Source organism: Eurosta solidaginis, chromosome 1 (genome assembly GCF_040869045.1).
Source record: "Eurosta solidaginis isolate ZX-2024a chromosome 1, ASM4086904v1, whole genome shotgun sequence".
In the NCBI taxonomy this organism is placed as follows: domain Eukaryota; kingdom Metazoa; phylum Arthropoda; class Insecta; order Diptera; family Tephritidae; genus Eurosta; species Eurosta solidaginis.
The window spans coordinates 99,711,078-99,732,935 of record NC_090319.1 but is presented as its reverse complement, the minus strand read 5'-3'; the positions used below and the strand labels follow the sequence as shown (position 1 = coordinate 99,732,935).

At 38.7% G+C, this 21,858-nt stretch overlaps 1 protein-coding gene across 1 annotated transcript in view; it reads right to left on the bottom strand.

Moving 5' to 3' along the window:
* The window catches only part of ninaE (neither inactivation nor afterpotential E), a 32,685-nt gene extending 24,394 nt beyond the window's left edge, over window positions 1-8,291 (bottom strand). The window contains exon 1 of the mRNA XM_067759331.1: window positions 8,066-8,291. Within this exon, the coding sequence (XP_067615432.1) occupies window positions 8,066-8,073 (8 nt within the window). The 5' untranslated portion in view covers window positions 8,074-8,291. The remainder of the gene's footprint in view (window positions 1-8,065) is intronic.
* Window positions 8,292-21,858: the final 13,567 nt, after the last annotated feature.

Here is a 21,858-nt window from a genome sequence, read left to right as displayed (position 1 = left end):
AGAAATGTATTGTTATGGTAAATTATTACCATAGATATATTCCAAACTTAGCAAAATTTACAAACAAAATTTATGATCTAATTAACAAAGTAACAAACGTGACAAAACTTTGGTATGGGACGAGAGGTCGAATGAAGCTTTTGAATACATTAAAGATAAATTTGCACCTACGATATTGTTAAATCATTTTAACAAAGATGCTAAATTATCTTTAACGGTGGATGCATCTAACACCGCGATTGGGAGCGTTATACAACAAAATTACAATAATGAAATTGAGCCCATTCTTTTCTAAAAAAATTTCTCCAACTGAAATTAAGTATAGTGTTTTTGATAGGGAAATATTGGCCATTTACTTAATATATAAGATATCTTAGATATCTTTTGGAAGGACGACAATTTACAGTTTATACGGACCATAAACCTTTGACTACAGCTTTAAATTCAAAAACAGAACGGAGTCGCAGACAAACGAGACATTTGGAATTCATAGCACGGTTCACTGATGACATTCAATATATTAAAAGAGAGTTTAATGTTGTAGCAGATACACTGTCCAGAGACTTTGAAGTTACTGCAATACAGAATTCGGAACAAATGGAACAACAAAATGATAGTGATTTAAACAAACTTATAACTGATTCTCAATTTTTAAATTTAAAGTTAATTAATATTCCTATTTTAAATTTCAGTATTTGGTGTGAAATTTCAGGAGAGAATCCTAGACCATTTGTACCCAGTAAATTACGAAAGACAGTATTTGACAAATTACATGGAATTGCACATCCCGGTACGAGAGCTACACGACGACTCATAATTAAGAAATATTATTGGCCTAATGTGACCAAAGATATTAATATTTGGTCGAAAGAGTGTCTTACCTGTCAAAAATCTAAAGTTTATCGTCACACTAAGTCTCCCATTAGCAAAATTCCAATTCCAAAAAGCAGATTTGAACACATCCATTTAGATATAGTTGGACCTTTGCCAATTTGACAATTATTGATAGGTTTACGCGCTGGCCAGAGGCATATGCTTTAAAAGATATGTCAGCAACTACAGTTGCAAACAAATTTGTCAGTGAATATATTTCACGTTTCGGAGTCCATTGAAAGTTACTACTGATCAAGGTATTCAGTTTACATCAAAATTATTTTCAGAATTAACTAAATTATTTGGTAGTCATCAAATAACAACATCTACGTATCACCCTCAGAGTAATGGTATTACTGAGAGATTTCATAAACAACTAAAAGCTACTATTATGGCTAGGGATGGAATAAATACTTGGTATGATGAATTACCTGTCATACTTCTTGGTTTAAGATCAATTTACAAAGAAGATATTTCAGCTACACCAGCTGAAATGGTTTTTGGTTTGTTCGATTCATTAATAAACATTCATTACAACAACCTTACAAAATTGTTGAAAAAGGTCAAAAATATTTTAAACTTGAAATCAATAATAATATTAAAACTATTTCTATTGACAGATTAAAACCTGCAATAATTGAAACAACAGACACAAACAGCACCAAGAATTTACATAAAAAGATAGTTTATCTCTTGTTTAATGTTAACTTTTCTTGAAGGGGAAGTAATGTAGGGTTCTTATTATTTTTATTTAACTTTGTGTTTAAGTTACTTTGAACTTTCTGGAAATAATAACTGAATCCAAAAGAAAGAATAAGTACATCATTCTATAACTATTTGTTGAAGCGTATTTAATTCTGACATACCAAACACAGTAGTGAATACATTCATACTTTGATGGAAAAGCCTAATTAAGTACCAGGACAAGTAACGATGTACTGCAAATACTAGAAGTTTTCTAGAACAAGGCTTTATGGCTGCCTCATAACCTGATAACTTAGTGGTACCTGGCAGCCTGGACGTTGGCCTCTGGAACGCAGGGCACGAACACAGAATTAAGTTCCCTGTTAGTATGCCTGTTTTTAGTCCTTCTAAGCTTCAAGTTTTCTCTCTTTAGAGAAAGGAGCAACTTTATTAGTCAATTATCGCAGACTTTGCAAATAATCTCAGAGATTTTGCTCTTGAATACAAGCCTTGAAAACGCCTTGTTCTTCGATATTGTGTGGATCAGCGCTGTGACTTCTTTTACAGCTATAGAACAACTCCCTTTAACCATTTCAAGGTCGCGTCATTGTTGCCCCTTAACAACTTACCCCTTGGTTTCATCCTGCTGAATCGAAGGATGCCATCAGGGTATTTGGTTAAACTCGTATTATTCTGATTACGACACTAAGTGACGCCTTTTTACAGACTTTAACCTTTCGGTAGAAATTCGCCCATTGGGATTCGATACATAGATAATTGTTGAGGATTGCATTGCGACCCATGATCTATTGTGCCATCATCTCCTTCAAAGCATCTCGGCTAAGCCGACTACCTTGATGTAGCTTAGTAGTTAACTTGGGAATGAGAAAATACTCTAACCATGGCGAGACCAAGACCAAGGACCAGTGCTGACTTTATTTCGAACATCGAAATTGCCTTGAGTGCGGCTTAACTATTACTGAGTATGGCAATTGGTTCGTTGAAGTGTCCGCGCTGAAGGCTAAGGTCAGTGCACTGTCGTTTGGCGTATACTTCCACTTGAAATATGCTCGGGTGTACTCCCAAAAGCACTGATATCTTGGCTCTGGGTCCAAAGACTCCAGCTCCATTCCATGTTATCTTGTCTCCCAATTCCATACGTTAGCACTGCAGTCAATGACTGCTTCGTCACTTCGTCCAATTACTCGTGGCGTGTTGCTATGTTTTGGGCCTTGTTATTTCTTTGTTCCTTTTTTTTTTTTGTTTTTTTTTGCGGGAGGCTAAAAAATGCCTAATGCACCATAATTGCTGCCGTCGCAGCAAACGTGTGTCCGTAGACTAAAAAACAGCCCCGTTTTGGAACCGTCGCCCACCCCGGCACCACTTTCGCATTACTTCAGGGTGGCGTTCCATATTTCTCATTTTTTAAGAGCCTACTGTTGTCCTTGCGTCCAGTTTCCCGATATTTGCTCTGAGTGTCCATTTAATCGCCACTGCTTCGCATGCGCATTTCTCTGCGCTCCCTCTCAGCATCAATCAGGCGTGTCATTACTATAAATGCCATTTTGCTCACTGCAGTCCAGCACTCTTTCCTGTTGCACATATGTGATACTAAATTTCTCGTGGTAGGTTCCTCCCCGAAGATTCCATACAAGGCGAGTCTTTCCTCGTGGAAACGGTGGCAGTGGAACATGACGTGTTCTGCGTTTTCTAACTCCGTGGTACACATTGAGTAATGAAGATCTTCCTCTATCCTACGCTTCCATAAATACTCTTTGAAGTCGCCATGTCCACTCATTATCTGCGTGAGATGGTAGTTCAGTTCGCCGTGCTTCCGCTCATTCCATTGAGCTACGTTCCAAACTAGCGTGAAAGTCCAACTCACTTTACTCGAGGCCTCCCACCGTTCTTGCCACTTAGCTTTTGTTTGTGTCCTTGCTCTTTTCTTGTCTTCTTCAGATGGTCGCTCGATATTAGTGTTATACAGATCGGCCATTTCGCTTGCCAGTAAGTCCACTGGGATTTTCCGGGTTAGAACCAGGATCGCGTCGTCGGACACCGTCCGATAAGCACTTGCTATTCTTAAAGAAGGAAGTCGGTACGCTGCTAATATATATTTTTGATGGGTCCGTTTAGCTCCATACCACACTGGTGCTGCGTATAGTATTATTGAGCTGGTTACTGTGGACAATAGCTGACGTGTAGCTTCGCTCGGACCACCAATGTTAGGCATTATTCGCATAAGTGCTCCATTAACATTGGTAATTTTCTCCCCCACCGCTCTGAAGTGTTCTTTGAAAGTTAACTTAGAGTAAATGTGCACTCCTAAGTAATTTAAGGAATCCTTTGAAGTGATTTGATGATCCCCGACATTTAAGACTAACTCGCTCGCCGACCGTTTGGAGCTTACTAATACCACTTCCGTCTTTTGGCTAGCCAACTCCAGTCCCGTATTGGTCAGCATTATTCTTTGTTCCGTTAGTTCATATACATATGTATGTATGTATGTTTAATCATACTTTTTCACAGTTATATGGTTCAAACCCATTTTTATTCAGAATACTTCCTTTTTAGAGCGCAAAATCTTTCCCTAGCTCCCTAATTTAAGGAAAAATTACACATCCCAACTCCCCCGATCAGTCAGTGATTTCAGGAGCCAACCTTTGGGACTTTTACTATTCCATCTCAATCAAGTCAATACCGAATATATTACTGCAGAGCCGAGGCTGGCTTTGCATGCCCACTCGGACGATAATATAAGAACGGAACGTTTTTGCAACTTTAGAAGTGCATGGCAACTCGCTATTCCGGGCGCGCTTTCGCTCTCAGCGTTCAAGATTTGAGGTGTAATTCTAGTTATGACGGCTAGTTTATTTCACCGTCAGTGGGCTGGGATGTTTCCCAATGAGGAATGAATAACAAAAACCCTTTTTTTTTCGAAAAATCTGTTGTATGGGGATGCATGCTATAGTGGTCCGATCTGGTCGGTTCTGACAAATGATTGGTCGGACACCAACTCACCAAATTTCATTAAGATATCTCAAAAATTGAGGGACTAATTTGCGTTCAAACAGACAGACAGACAGACGGATGTACCTAAATCAACTCAGTCCGTCATTCTGATTTGTTTCGGTATACTTATTAGTGGGTCTATCTCTTCTCTTTTGAGGACTTACAATTTTGAAATTCGTGGCAAACTTAATATACCATTTCATTTTCATGAAAGGTACAAAAATATTTTAGGCAGTGGCCTGGTTACTTTGGCCTTTTTGATTTTGTTTTCAAACCAGTAGTTCTTAAATTTTGAGATTGTAGACGCATTGGCTGATTAAGCTTTGGGTAAAAAGGTTTAAAAAAATGCTTTAACTGATGAATGGTTTAAAATTTAGGCTCAAAGAAAGGAAGTTCTTGTACTAGATAATCGATTACGAAACATACTCGGTACTTGAGCAGAGTAATGGCGTATGTACTCGTAGTTACTCGTATCGAAACAACATTAGGCTTAGGAGGGTTTGGCAGATAATGAAAATATGACAAAAAATGTGTTAGACTAACTTTACCATTTGCTAAAAGCAGCAGCAAATAGAAATTTCAATGGAAGTACACAATATATAGGACTAATAAGGATCCAATAGATATTTTTCAAAGTTGATGGACATTTTCCGGATCTATGGGGCAATGCCACAAAAACATAGCCAGTTTTGTATGTACTTCCAAGTCACCCTGTATAATATTGTTTTCTTATGTTCATATACACCTTAGTATTACGTTTTTTTCCCTTTCTCAAAAGCCGTTAAGCTGTATCTAATTACTTTATAAGTGTATATGAGAGCGGCAAAATGACAAACTTATATATATCTTCACAGTTCTCGTTCTTGGACTTGACAACACGGTTGCCATTTTAGTTGAGTTTAGCCAAGAGTGTTTTTTTTTTAATTTGGACCCTTTTCTGCTGGCTAGGTAAAATTTTTGAATCTTTTTAGTGCTTAATGACTGGTTTTGTACTAGAGTTAACCCTGTAACATTAACTGAAATGTTTGTTTTTTTTTTTGTTTTTTAATCAGTTTTTTTGTATGTAACTCGTTGAAGAAGAAGTTCTATTTTTTAACAAAATTATAACTTCAAAGATTGAGAGCCTCTATAAGAGCAGCACATCATTTGTACAACCTTGAGATATTAAACTCAAAATATGTTGAATAAAGATTTATTTCACCACAACATCAGATGAGGCGGCTCGAGAGAAAAGTTCTTCGACAGATTTATGGACCTCTACGCGTTGGCGATGATGAGTACTGAATAAGATTTAACGATGAGTTGTACGAGCTAAACGCAGACATCAACATAGTCCAGCGAATTAAATTGCAGCGGCTGCGCTGGCTAGGCCATGTAATGCGAATCAAAGATGACGCTTTGGCCAAGAAAGTATTTCTATCGCAACCCACCTATGGAAGCAGAGGTAAGAGGGCGGCCCCCACTCCGCTGGAAGGACCAGGCGGAAAACGATTTAAACTGCCTTGGTGTGACCAATTTGCGCTGGTTGGGAGAGAGAAGGAGCGACTGGCGCGCCCTGCCGGACGGCCATAACCGTTTAAATGGTTAAGCGCCAATTAAGTAAGTAAGTATTTCACCACCCGTTCCTTACATCCCGTTGTTTCGCGCGCTTTGATAGGACGCCTATTGGAAAACGAAAATAAATTGCTAACATGTCAGAAAATTAAATTTGAATGTCAAATTTACCATAACTTTGGCAAACTGTCACATGTTGGTAAATTTCGTTTTGTAGTCAAAACGGACGGCAAATGCATTTGACATTGTAGGACAAGCCGTTTTCATTGATATGGCCAAGTTTGTCCCAAATTTGACAGTAAAGACCAAGCATAATATGTTGGCAATTAATTTTCGTTTGGGTTTTGACCACGGACTGCTCTATGGTCTTCGACTCAGTAATGTGACAGAATAGAAACGCCTTTGACCCAACTAACTAGCGGGAGAGCTTGATGTAGTTTTTGATGTCAGTCATTTTGACGTAATGAATACCAAAGATAAGATAGGGTGTTTTTCAAAAAAATTGTGATGTAAAACATTTTTGAACCTCAATCAGAGACGGGCCGTTTTTGGAAAACAAAACAATACTTAGGTAGGTCGTTCTTCAAAAAAATGTTTGTATAGAGCGTATGTCCCCAGTTCGACGAGATAGTGCGCTTCGATGGGGAAGTCGCGATAGAGTGATATATCACTCATCAAACGATATGAAATACTCTACGCAAAACTTTGGGATCGCATCGTCGTACAGGATTACGGATCGAAATCCAGTTTCACTCAAACGCTAAATATGAAACTGTCAAACTATTTATAGAAATAATAACGAATTATGTATCCAATAAATACGCGTTTTTCTTAGTTCACATATGTCCTAAAGTTATATTCTAAGACATGAGCCTCCAAAAATTGAAGGTCTTTGCCCTTTTGCATACGCAATGAGGCCACAATTATGCCAAGGAATGCAGAACCGATACTCTTCAAAAGTTGAAACCAAGCCAGAGTCTTGCTCAACCGCTGGGTGCTTTCGCGTTAACCTACACACCTGCAGCGATGACTTCATCGCTGTACGCATGGCTTATTTGCGCGCACACGGTGGCATTAATTCCACTACTCAGCCGAAGCTACGCACTCCTGCTTCAAACACCCCTTGTGTAACCACAAATGAGTAGCAGCTGCAAAATTGTCAAGGAAGTTTACGGCGTCATTTGTTTGGAGTTTTGGTAATTTTTGTTTAATTTTGATCACAAAAAAAAAAAAAAATGGTATGTGGCAACCGTGCTTACAAGTAAACGCATTTTTCAATTTGATAGTATTTGCTATCTCTTCAGCAAAGGCAATGTTGGCATACTTTCTTACGCTTCGATTAATTTCTTTACTTTTAGTCGCGCAGGTGGAATATGAATTTCTTTTGAAGTTTTCAAGCGTATTTCTCATGCTATTGATTGCGTACCATACCAAAGATATAGAGCTGTTATTAGGTCTGAGGCAATTTAGCCACCGATTTCCCGAAAATTCAAATTTTTTGGATACGTTCGCAAGTGCAGGCCACGCCTTCCACATTGCAGCATACCATCCGGTTAAGCGCGTAGAAGTTCAAAGACATCTCTAGCCTAAGAACGCTGCCAAGCGCATACGTTAAAAAATTATATGCTTTTGGTAGAATCTCACAGATGCACAACCAATAGTTAATCTCAGAACTCCAATCCGAAAATCTAGGCAACGAACTTGTTCAAGGTTAGGCCACAGCTTAACTAATTATTGCACATTTGAACCTCCTGAATGATGCTCCCAAAAATTTGTCACTCAATCCCAATTTAATAACTTGTCTGGCACTTAGGGTCCATTCAGAACTTCGAACAACTTGAAGCAAGATCCCTTAGAATTATCAATTCACACATAAAAGAAATCTTTTTACATCACAAAATTTCTTGATATTAAATATTTTTAAAAACTTCAACCTCCATACCTCTCCATACTGTTTATATTGTTGTTAAATGTGCTTCCGTACAAAAAAGTTAAACTTTTTTGTTAATTTAATTTGCGTTCAAAAAAAGATGCAAATTAAATATTAAATCTCATTTTTTGTTAGTAAAGTTTTTTGTTAGTTTTTTTTAATTTTTGTTTTTTGGGATAATTCCCGGAGTGGACTGTTCGCGGCAATTTGTCGTTTGAACCTGCGGGCAAGCTGTATGCTGCTAATGATTTTATATGTTTACTAGACCTTCACTCAAGACAAACTAGCCAAATCGTGGGCATTTTGCAAATGGGCAAATTAAATTATGAGCTCAGTTGGGCACATGACATATAGAGAGCGTGTGTGAATGGTCGTAGGAGTGCGTAGTAGAAGAAAGAATAAAAACTAATTGTCAACTAAGTGCATTTAAAGAATATATTTTTAAAAATCACATAAACCATAAGCATAACAGAATCATATTGACTTACATACAATCAATAGCGCCGATGGTAGTTATATTTTTACAACTTCATTATGAACATTTTCTTTCGGTTTTGTATATTTTTTAAGCTTATTATGTTCATTTTGTACGTTTTCTCTTTTATACCCAGGCGTACTAATACGCGTGGTATTCTTAATTGCTATATGTAAAATATAACGGCATAAACGAATCGAGATACGATGGGCTTAGGCAAAACTACACAGTACAGCTATACCGGAAGTTGAAAAGAGTTCAGCATGAATAATATAAAAACCGTATTCTGTTTAAAGTTTGAAGTAAGCTCCATATGCTCTGATTCTGATTGTTGCTCGAAAGAGCAACTGCATAGCAGACGAACTCGGTAGGCAGGGTACAACCAGGCAAATTCTTCCTGACCAAGATTGCACACATCCACCGATTGCTGCACATCCACCGCCAAGCCAACGAAATATGGCTACAAATACCTGGGTGTCGGACATCGAAGGAAATTTGGCCAAAATGGGACCTTAAAGATCCCTTCAGGTTTACCCTTTAAGTAGGGATAAATTTTCCACACTTCTACGAGTATAGGCCCTGCCTTATAGGTAGGCATTCAGAAAGGCTAGGAGCGCTTTATCGTCGTTGCTGCAGGAGTTGTAGGGAGGGTGAAGAGATGGAAATGGTGCTTCCGTCATCTGCAACTGCTTGGCTCCAAGTAGCGTAAGGCAGCGCTTTCTGGGAGATCCCTTTCTGATTAAGTTTTATGTGAGCCATAATTCTCATGCTAGTTTTTATATACACTAACGTTCGCATGATTTGTTAAGCCGTATAGGAAAAAATTATACGAAACTAAGTTGGTTTATTAAATTTTATTTATTTATGTATCTAACCGACTGATTAATAAAATCTTACAGTGTTAACAATTTTTGGGGTTATTACAAAACTAATTTTGGTTTCAGCGCTGTTGCTCGTTGTACTGTGTAGTGGAAGCGTCATGCGCTCTTCACACCATACATCCTGGGTTCAAGTCCCGGCCGAACCAACATCCAGAGTTTTGTTTTTATTATCATTATAATTTAATTTATAATTTTAGAATAGTTTTACCAGCACTTCTTGCTTCTTGGGTATAAAATTCACACTATATAGATTTTCATATATGTAGAACAATGCCACAAAAAAAATGTTTGTGTGTGTTATGATGCTGTCGGAATGGACGTGCAGCAGTTCAAACAGCAATGAAGGATGCCCTACATGTGAGATTGGAAAGGACGTGTTTCCATGTCTCCCACACTAACGTCAGCAACTGCGTAAGTTCTAAGCGGATATAGTAGGAAGTACAATTTCTCAACGGAGCCCATGGTAAGTCTCTAAATACGAAAATTTATTTTGTTGTCCACCGCAACACCTAAATCAAGGCAGTTCATAGTCTGCTCAATAAGGTAATCACCAATGGTGTAGCTATGTACTGGCAAAGCTCTCCATGTGAAGCACCTGGACTAACATTGTTAGGTCAAGTTCTATGTTGCCCTCATCGCAACCTATAACAAAGTTATTTAAATCATATTGGAGACGCGATCTGTCCTCTATGGTGTGCATAGGCATTAAGGTCACCAGACGTAACATTTACCAAGCGAGGTAAACAGTTATTTAAGATCACCTTTCAGGAAGGGGAATATCCAACCCAGGAAACCAAGTGGAAAACATATGCGGTCAAGTGTAGACAATAGAATGGATTTTTATCATGTGCTTTAGTAAAGTCTGTGTAGCTTTAGGTTATTCTTGAGCCCACTGTAGACATACATAAGTAGTGAGTTCTAAGAAGTTCGAAACAGCGGATTTCCCACTAAAAAACCATGTTGAGATGGGTTAATATTGTGGAGAATTCTATCATCACTAAGCTGTTAATAAATAAAGGCACAACAACAATAAAGCAAGCTGCCACTCTTGTCTACATAAACAAATCAATCATCATTTACACACATACATACAAGGCAAGGAAGAGATACTCACAAACACATGTAATCATCAGCCGAAGTAGTTGCATACACATACACCCACATAAGATAAACATACACTACAAATATACATGTATATATAAATTACCAAGTAGGAGAGACAACTATTCTAGAAGGCGAAACGTCTAGACCTAAATAGAAATATGCAGACGAGGCAACAGAGAGTATAAAAGCAGCAGATTTAAACACGCTATCAGTTGCGAAGTGAAGTATAATTGTACTACTCCCAAAGTAGTCTAATGAAGCCCATTTTGCAATACAGAATATTAGAGTGATTTATTCAACAGTTTAGCGATTAAAACGTTAGCAGAAGGTTTCAAATAAGCGAAATTTCCAAAAATTCGTTACAATATGTACATGGGGAAATCGAATAAGTCAATTAAATGTTTGCAATGCCTCTATAGTTTATGACACACGATTTACTATCTACAACTTGCAGGAGATATACGCTGTTCTTGCGACGCGTTAAATGAGTTAAAATTTTATAAGGAACTTTAGCACAACTTTTGAGTATAGGGATACCGTCGGGTCCACCATTCTAGCAAACTCAAAGGTTTTGCAGATTTCCTCTAGTACTATATTAATCGATTCAAAGGAGTACGCGAACATATCGGAAATAAAAACATCGTTGTTTGTCATCATGTCGTTGAATTTTATTATCGATGGTAATCCATTAGTCGGTTTATCTGCACTAACGTTTGCATGACATTCTAAGCCGTGTCGGAATAAATAGCACAAAACATACCTTCCCTTCGATACGCAAATGTGCGGACAGAGTTTAATCTTCCTAGGTTGGTATCACTATATAGCGACCAGGCTGATATCTTTTATCTAATACATATACCGAGAGGAAATGTATTTTGTATTGTTTTTTAATTTTGATGTTTCCGGCAGGGCTGATGTTTGATTTTGTTTCGATTTTGTGCCATCTTAAGCTGCTTTTGTTCTTATCTTAGCTCTGAAAATACTTGACTAAAAACACTGTGCAAGTAGGTAAGGGATGTGTTTTAACGCTAACAAAAGTCGTAGTATGCGAGAAGCTCTGGGATAAACATGGGGATTTGCTGAGGATCCACAAGGAAGAAAATTTAAGAGCAAAGATAGTGTCATGAAAAAACTTCTATGCCCTAGAGAAGCACTAAAGTTGAAGAAATTCTTTCTAGAGGTAAAATATTCCACGAACTGATAAAGAGCATAGCAGTGAAGAATTCTTTGATCTGGTAGACAGTATTATATTCTGATCCCGTCATAAACTTACTACGCATACCAAGATAGAATAGACACTAAAAACATTTTCTAAGTTTAAAACGGCTGGTTGGTATGAACTATTTCCTGTTATTCAAAAAATCTCTGGTGGAACGATGTGGAATGGCAGATGCCCTAGCTAAGGATAAAAGACAATGGCGAGGGTGCAAAGAGTCGGAGACCATGTGCAAGTTTTACGACGTTAGACTAATCGTTTGCCGTTCGCTTCAAAGAACCATTAAATTGATCAATACACGAAAACGGCCAAAGGGTATGGCAAATTTAATATTAAAATTTCATTTTGGCCTTCTGAAATCGAAGCTTTACAAATGTACTATCGTCAAAAAAATGGGGGGCTCATGATGGCATCAATGACACGCCACTGCCTTCTGGAATCACAAGCCTTTACATTATGCATTACCAGTCATAACTGATTATCTTTAGAATTAACTTGTAGTTACTTTGTGGATACATTCCGTCTATATGAGGTCCTTGCGGACCGGCAAGTTCAACTCAAGCCAAACCTTTCGTCTGGATAGCCAATTTTATTAACCTTGACATGAAACGTGTACGCAATCATACATATAATATTTATCTTCGGTAAACATACAACATGTCAATGAACAAAAAAATTATAAATTCTTCCATTCTTAAAGCCCACAGTTGGGTATATAATACTAGACTTCGCCTGAATTTGGATTTTCTAATTTGTTTTCACTACAATGTAACAAATATATATTTGTCCGTAGGCACTCATCACATATTTATAAATATGTAAACATAAACTTAATGCCTTATTGTTTATACATAATATTTTAACGGTAATTTTTCTGTCGATGCCAATGTCAATACAACATTTCAATGGCTTCAGAAAAGTGTTTCAAGTTTAGTTAACGCATAACAAATCATATACAATATTATTAAAATATTTAATATTTCATTATCATTGTTTTCGTTGAACATAACTGCTAGATTTGTATGTATATGTAAATGTTAATTTACTCGACAACTTAGATCGATTGGGTAAACCTCACATTTCCAGCGACCAATATTTAACTTGATTGCGGTGCTACACTGCGTATGAGTGACGTTTAAGTAAAGATTTCTCTTAAGTAAATGATATCAATGGGGCGTGTTTGCGCTTAAATTGTTATAGTTTCGCCAAAGAGGATAAATATAATAAGAGCCGTCACTCGTTATTTTTTAGGCATTTACTCGATGTAAACTGTGAGGTAGTCGCTACTTTTGTTTTATGAGGGACATTTTTGAATTGCCTTCCATTTATCCATGCGGTGTTGTCACTTTATGCAAACGTGTTTTTTGAAAAGAGAATTAAATAATTAATTAATACAGTCGGATAAATAATCACAAATACCCCATGAAAATGTATAGAAGACATTTATAAACATCTCGCCTAAAAAAAAGTAGCGACTACTTCACAGTTTACATCGAGTAAATGCCTAAAAAATAACGAGTGACAGCTCTTATTATATTGTAACGAATTTACTGCAAATCCTCTTATTTGCAATCTTCTGCTGAGTTCGAATCACTAAACTGTTGAATAAATAATTCCAATATTGAATAATGGAAAAATGGCCTTTATTAAAATAATAGCAAATAGCGAATAGCTTAATAACCAGACTGATAGCTTAAATGAAACTGACTTTCAAAATAATACTGCTATTGCTCGCTATATATCGTCTTAGTCGTAACTGCTTGACAACTCAAATCAAACTGAATTCCAGGGCCTCTACATCTGCGGCCTTTTATACTCTCTGGTTTCCTCGTTCGAATCTTCTAGAATCTACTAGCATTGTCCATGAGCTCTCAAACTTCTCAGCTATAACTAAAATTGCACGATTTTATAGCTTCTCTCATACCCCATGCTTGTATGTGTGAGTGACACTTCCACAATTATAACTGACTACATTTAGGAGCATCTCAAATAAGATGTCTGCATATGGTTGTGCCTTGCTTCTCAGCTGCGTGTACCTACATATGTGTGGACATAATGATTGAATTATTGATGTGAATGTTTATAGTTTACAGTCTCTCGCGCACACATAGGCGTATAAGTAAATGCATCTGTGCGTGAAATCTCTCGGCTGCCTTATATATGTGTATACATGATTTGATTATTGACGTAAATACCGCTTAGCATGGCCTTAGCATCGCCCTAGTGATGGTATATCCGTGACACTGCCCTCCACCTAAGTCTGATCGTCCCGATCAGACGAATCTCTCGATCTAACCGCTACTAGCCTCTCCAAACGAACCACCCTTCTATTTCGTGGTTTTCCAGTTGTTTGTATGCGGTAGATGGCATCACTGATCCTTTTTAAAACTTTGTACGGGCCTTCCCAACTGCACCAAAATTTGGAAGGAACACCTTTCCGCCGGCGAGGGTTATACAACACTACCAAATCTCCCTCAAAGAAAACCTCCGAATTATTCTTGTTGTCGTACCTGTATTTCATCTTACTACTCATTGTCCTGGATCGTTCCCTCGCACTCTGTTGCTTGGCCAATGAAGAACAACTTCGCAGGAGTTGATCTTGACGGATTGACTTTGCATCATCAGTATCGTCTTGACGTTTCACAACAGTAGTACGCGCTGGCTTGAAACCACCCTTGCATCCTTTCTGGAAAATTCTTTCAGTCGTTTTAGTGCGTCCATTAGGGTTTGTCAATGCCAGTGTTTTTCTCGCAGGTACTTTTGATTTCGCTTTATTTGGCCCATTCGATCCATCAACCTTTGCTCGATCTACTTTCCTTGACTTTCGTGGTCTCTGTCGAATCTCCTCCACCAGCACTCGCTTACTGCTGAACCCTTATTCCAAACTGAAGTTAAGTGGCACATCTTGGTTCTCATAATGCATCACCCTTCTCTGCATATCGATCTTGATGTCATGGTCAACCAAGAAATCCACTCCCAATATAACTTCATCAACAATCTCCGCCATAACGAATTTGTGTAAAACCATGACCTTCCCAATTAAGACTTCACAGACCACTTCTCCCCGGACTTGGTTATACTCGCCAGTGACCGTACGTAACCTCGCTCCAGGTAACGGTTTTACTCTCCTGTTGACCAAGTCAGATCGGATCAAGGAATGAGATGCGCCCGTATCTACAGTCAGTACACGCTCCTTGCCATCCACATTCCCTCTGACGGTAAGACTGCTTGATTTCCTTCCAATTTGCGATACAGATATCACAGGACATTCAATAGCCGGGCAAGTTTTCGTTCTTTTCATCCGACACGCTCTTGCTCATTTCCTCCAGCTTTGCGTTTACGGCCATCCCCATTGTTGGAACTATTAGGACCAAGATCGCAATGACGGGCAATGTGACCGGACTTCCCGCATTTGAAACATTTGATAACTTTTTCACTCCGCTTTTTCGATCCTTTCAGCGCCTCCAATATTGCGTCTACCCACTCTGGCCTTTCTACCTCCACACGGCGTGCTTTGTAAACTGGCTTACACAGAAGCAATGCTGTTTCTTGAGTCAGTGCATGGGATACCGTTTCTGCGAATGTAGGTTTTGGGTTTGCATATGTCGCTCGCTTCGTTTCTACGTCCCGTATGCCATTTATAAAACTCTGGATTTTTACCCTCTCGGTGTACTCCACGGGTGCGTCCGCATTTGCCAAATGTGCCAACCTTTCAACATCCGAGGCAAACTCTTGCAATGTTTCATTCGCTCTTTGGTGACGGTTTTGCAACTCAATTTGGAATAACTGTTTCCTATGCTCGCTTCCATAACGTCTCTCGACAGCGGCCATCAATGCTTCATACTTTTTCCGCTCTCCTACGGGAATCGTCTGTAGGATTTCGGCTGCTGGCCCTTTCAATGCCACGAACAGAGCTGCATCTTTATCTTCAGCATTCCAGTTGTTCGCTGCCGACGTCTTCTCAAATTGGAGCTTAAATACCTGGAATGGAACAGAACCATCAAACGTTGGGGATTTTACCTTCAGAGTAGACGTTGAAGTGATTGGACGGTTCAATTGTAACTCCTGAATCCGATCTTTCAAAGCATCTATCTCGGCCTCCATTTTATCTTGTCGACCACTGAACCCTTCCTGAAACTGCGTTAGTTTCTCTTCCATACTCGATTCTAGTTGTGCAGAGATCTGCGATGATACCTGTGCTGAAATTTGTGTCGACATTTCTGATATACGTGCCTCTTGTGCTTCAATTTTAGATGTTATTTCTGACGACATTTCTGAGATACGTGATTCAATCTTCGCTGTTATATAGTTCTCCTGTGATTCTAGTTGTTTTTCCATCTTGGATGTTATGCGTGTCTCCTGCGATTCCAGTTGAGATGTTATATCTGTCTTTTGCCCTTCGAGCTGTGTTGACATATCGGTTGATATTTGTGACGACATTTGCTTCAGCACTGCTAGTATCGCGTTAGTGTCTACACTCGCCAATGGATTCGGAGTCTCTATCTTCTCTTCCAATTTGGTCGCTGGCTCTTCCACATCGGGATAATAGACATACTCGTCCACATCAATTCCTTCCAACTCCATTACCTCTCGTAGCCGTGCTTGAAGTTCGATCTTTTTGCCGGTTGTATTCAATCCGCGGCTCTCCAACTCCTTCTTCAGTTGCTGGATCTTCAATTCACTGAACTTTGCCATGTCCTTGTAGTCCTCTGGAATTTATTCAACAATTCCTCTTCTGACACCAATCGTAACGAATTTACTGTAAATCCTCTTATTTGCAATCTTCTGCTGAGTTCGAATCACTAAACTGTTGAATAAATAACTCCAATATTGAATAATGGAAAAATGGCCTTTATTAAAATACTTCACAATACACACAAACTGTGCAACGAATAGCTTAATAACCAAACTGATAGCTTAAATGAAACTGACTTTCAAAATAATACTGCTATTGCTCGCTAGATATCGTCTTAGTCGTAACTGCTTGACAACTCAAATCAAACTGAATTCCAGCGCCTCTACATCTGCGGCCTTTTATACTCTCTGGTTTCCTCGTTCGCATCTTCTAGAATCTACTAGCATTGTCCATGAGCTCTCAAACTTCTCAGCTATAACTAAAATTGCACGATTTTATAGCTTCTCGCATACCCCATGCTTGTATGTGTGAGCGACACTTCCACAATTATAATTGCCTACATTTAGGAGCATCTCAAGCTTCTCAGCTGCGTGTATCTACATATGTGTGGACATAATGATTGAATTATTGATGTGAATGTTTGTAGTTTACAGTCTCTCGCGCACACATAGGCGTATAAGTAAATGCATCTGTGTGTGACATCTCTCGGCTGACTGATATATGTGTATACATGATTTGACTATTGACGTAAATACCGCTTAGCATGGCCTTAGCATCGCCTTAGTGATGGTATAGCTTAGTGATGCTAATATCCGTGACAATATTTATCGTCTTTGGTTTCGGGCCAATGCCAACTGCCAATCGTACGTCCTTGTTCATGCTTTCTCGGCACGTGAGGTAACATGCACGAGCTAAGACAACTTACTTCCGATTGCCCTTCTAAATGTGATAGATGTCGTAAACCTTAAGATTAAAATCACAAACACATGATTCACCCATCCTAGCGAAGCTTGCGAATAGTTCACCTCCTGGCTCAGAGGAATGTAGTGAAAATGGCAGGAGTCCCAAGTAATTGTGAAGTTGGATGTGTAAACATATAAGTGTTTGTCTATAAAACCAATGTTTTTAAATTAACAAGGCCTCTGGCATAGTTTCAAATTCAACCATACCAGTACGAAGGAGCGGACCACCGCATTAGTGAAACTATGCAGTTTGCGGATCCAATCACAGTTTCAAATCTTTTAGATTTTAAAACTAACGTTAATTTCAACTTTCATTTAAAATTTAACTTCGGCTGATCGGTCATGCAAGTTTCTATCAATACATTGATATATTGGCCGATTGTAAAATCGATTTGCATTTGCAGTCTGATTTTTGTGAATCTCCCTCGATTCCGGGTTTGGCTGATTTTGGAGGCATTTGCAGTGTAGGTTCCGTTTTGAATTTTCACTTCTTTTTTCTTTCCATTCTAGGTTTGATTCTTAATTTAGTCCGATTTCGTTCTCAAATTTGATCTAAGTTTAGTTTCTACTTTGGTTCTGGTTTGGTGTGCGGTTTCAATATCATTTCCGGTTTGAAACCGATTTTGTTACCGGTCCCAGTTACAGTTTTAATCCGGGTTTGGTTCCGGTTTTGGCAACGATTCGGGCTCAGTATCTTTGCGGATGCCGGTTTCAGCCGCGATATCGGTTCCAGCTGGTTTACGTTCCAGTTGCGGATCTACTATAAGTGTTTTTTTGCGGGTTCGCTTTCCTTCCGTTTTAGGGTAAATTAAGACTCGGTTTAGGCCTCAGTTTCATCCTTGCACCGCGACATCTTATGCTCATTGGCAGGACCAAGTGAGAGCAAGTCTTATTCCAACTTTTTAACAAAGTAAAGGTTAACGTCCTTCACTGCTACCAAATTCAGGTATAGATACGCAAACTTCCTAGGCCGGCGAGTTTTATTCATTCCCATAACATGACCTATCTAGCCTCAACTTTTGGGCATTTACTCACAGCACTATCTTAATTTCTGCGTAAAGCTCATCATAAAATATTCCGTGATAATCGCTGGCGCCATATGGATAGAACCATGAATCTTCCCAAGTAATATTCTGCCGTACCCCAGGACAGGTGTAACTATAAGCCTTTATAGTTTGATATTTTTCCGTCGACAGACGAGTTTAGAGGCAGAAAATATTATCCGTTGTATTTCTAAAATCACATTGTTTCCGAAGTTAAGTCTTCAGCGTCGGCAATGGCAAACTATAAAATATTGTATAATTGCGACTTAGATCTTCTGCTAAAGTCAGCTTCTAAAGCGTCACGTTAATAAATCGGAGTACTACTGATGATGATGATCCTTTGTCGGATAATTATCAGGCACATTCTGGAAACTAGAACCATTAAGGTAAAAGCCCGAATATCTTGGGGAACGATTTGATAAGAACGATTTGTGCGAACCTTCTACGTATGTGGATTTTAGTAGACTCCTACGACAGGAATGCTACCGCGCGAATATTCTAAGCCCAATGAGAAGTGTTCACGTCGTTACATAAGCAGGAGGTTGTTTTTGTTGTTGTTTTAGCGATAAGGACACTCCCCGAAGGCCTTGGAGAGTGCTATCGATGTCGATGGTCCTTTACCGGATGCAGATCCGGTACGTTCCGGCAACAAGCACCATAAAAGTACTAGCCCGACCATCTCGTGAATGATTTCGTATGAACACATGAAACCTTCTAGGCCATAACCGCCCTCCCACCTCTAGATCCAGTGGAGTTCGGAGTCGCCAGAACATCGGCTGTTAATGAAACAGGATTCGCTACGGGAAGCCAACCCCTTGAGAGTGTTGCGCTACACAACCCCTTGAATAAATTTGGTATTTTAGTAGCCTCTTACGACAGCCATACCTAACGCGCGTTCATTCTAAGCCCCCTAGCCCGCTGGGGGAGGTGTACTTTCGTTGTTTTGGAAACATATTTCGATCTTTATTCCAGCATTTAATTTGGTCTCAGGTTAATTTCTTCTAACTAGACGTATCTCTACCCTCTTCGTTGTATAGTGAGTGAAAAATGTGCTCAGTTACATTTGTCAATTGTTAGATCGAAGACTAACTTCAGATAAATGGTGTGAAAGCCGAGTTGAGTTCAGGAGGCAGCTTCTCGACACCGAACTTTACTAGTATCAATGCACGCAATTTTTTCGATGCCCAAAGGCGTGTTTGTATCATGACTGCGGCAAGGTAACAAGGAACCGAACTCCCAAATCTAGAATATTGATGCTATCCCTGTCCTCGATCACAAAATGATACATTTGGCACTAAAGAAGCCATAATTTTGAGCTGCGGTTAATTCGATCAACTTCATTGCGTTGGGTTCTCTTACATAGGACCATAGACTCCTTCCTTCTCCTCTCTGTCATTAAAGTGGTTATGTTGATCTTATGTCGGCGGCAGTGGCCGTATGTATCTACACTCGTTCACCGGCATGATCGACAGTAGGTACTTAACAGCGAAGTCCTTTTACCTCCACCAATTAAACACCACGACTACATCTTTTTCTTAACTTTTCTAGTTCACTGCAGTAGATGCCGCGAGGATGGACTGTTTCAATATGGCGTAGCTATAAGTTTTTGTATTCATGAGGACAGCCACCGGGAAATGGCAGCTTTCCTTAAAAGGGTTTAGAGCTTGCAGGCCCTCACTTCATAGCCCTTCGCTCCTAGTTCACTGGTCGACAATTTTTGTTTTAAATAAGACTGCAATTCCTAAGTGGTTTTGTTTCGTGGTAATAGTTTCCTAGCATTATTTAGCTCAATCTAGAGATGTGTTCATGTCATTTCTTCCCTCCCACCTTGAAAAAAAAAATGGCTATGCGTAATTTACATGGCTAAGATTCGAAGACTTAACAAAGAAAACACATGAAATTCCTATTATTTTGATTAGAGGGAACTGCGATTGTAACGAACTAATTTAAATTTCAAAACAAAAACCAAATGTTTTTGACAGATGCGCTAAGACGTATTCAAGAGTACTAGAATAGTGCTCTCAGACGAAATAAAACAATGAAATAATTAGTAGATGAAGGAAATGTGAAGATTGTAGGACGAAAAATATATAAACAAAGAAAATAAACTAATGAGGAGAAGAGGAATGAAAAGAAAATTTGAATCCACTAAACAATAAAAGAAAAGTGTTTCACCATTCGCATATTTGATGAGAAGTAGGGAGAACAAAGAGTAAAATTTTCTCTCCTTGTGATCGAGAAAAATTTGCGTCTTTCTTAACAGAGGGGTGGCAGCAATAATTACATAAGGGCTAGCATTAATATCCATACACCTTTTCAAAGATACCTTAGCAGCTTTCTGACCTTTATTTGTCCAATGAAATGAATGAAGCAAAAAAATATTTTCGGTCAAACAAAAATGCAAACGAATTTACTTAATCCCAATTTTTTATATCTTTTTTTATTGATTTATCTCCTACAAAGGACATATAGTTTTTTTAATGCCGATGGTGGACTCGGAAAACACAACTATTGAGTCTAGCCGACTCTAGGAAGAATTGAATGGATAAGATAGTAATAACTTGCACCAGTACCTTGGTATCTGGAAGGCTGATGACTGCAGGAGAAAATAAGTTTTTTTTCATGGCAAAGGCAGAGAGAAGATACCCTGACGACGGGGTTCTTTCATATCTGTTTAGTTTATGAATACCTATCAATCGAAATGTAAATTTTCAACCAAGTTATATTTACGGCGACCACCGTGGTGGGGTTGTAGTGCGGCTTTAAGAACCCGGCAATGTAACATACACAATTTAGAAACAATAATTCTCAATTAGAAAACAGCTTTCCTTAGCGCGGTCGCGTTCGGCAGTGGTTTAACAATCACTCCGAGTGTATTTCTGCCATAAAAAGCTTCTCAGTGAAAATTCAACTGTCTAGCAGCGTTAGAGTCGGCATAAAAAATTTGTAGGAAAAATTAAAAATGAGCACCACACGAATTGGAATTAAAGCTTGACCCAAATCGCCTAGGAGGTAAATCGTGCCAAGTATTTATTATTTTTTTAAAGGACCTAAAAAGGAGTTATAGATCATTTTACGGCCGAAACACAGACATATCAAGTTTAAAAATCGGATGTTAAATAAGCAAGATATATCAAAAAAAAAAGAAATATTTCGTCTGTATATACAATATATTTTTGAAGCACTACCGAAAGATGACCATGCAAAAATACATATATATGAAAAAAACTCAACGGACGGCGCAGCTGATATAGGATAGAACCACGGTTATTATTATTTTTTAGATCCATATGAGTCCGCTCAGGCTGATCGGTATCAGGTATTCAATTATATTTTTGAAGCGCTGCCGAAGTCCTACCACGTAGAAGGATATGTAAACATATTGTGACGAATATTAGCAACACTAAGGGATAATATCATCTCTAAGCCAATACTAAGCAGTGACTTGTATGCACATCAACAAATCAATCATTATGTCTATACATATG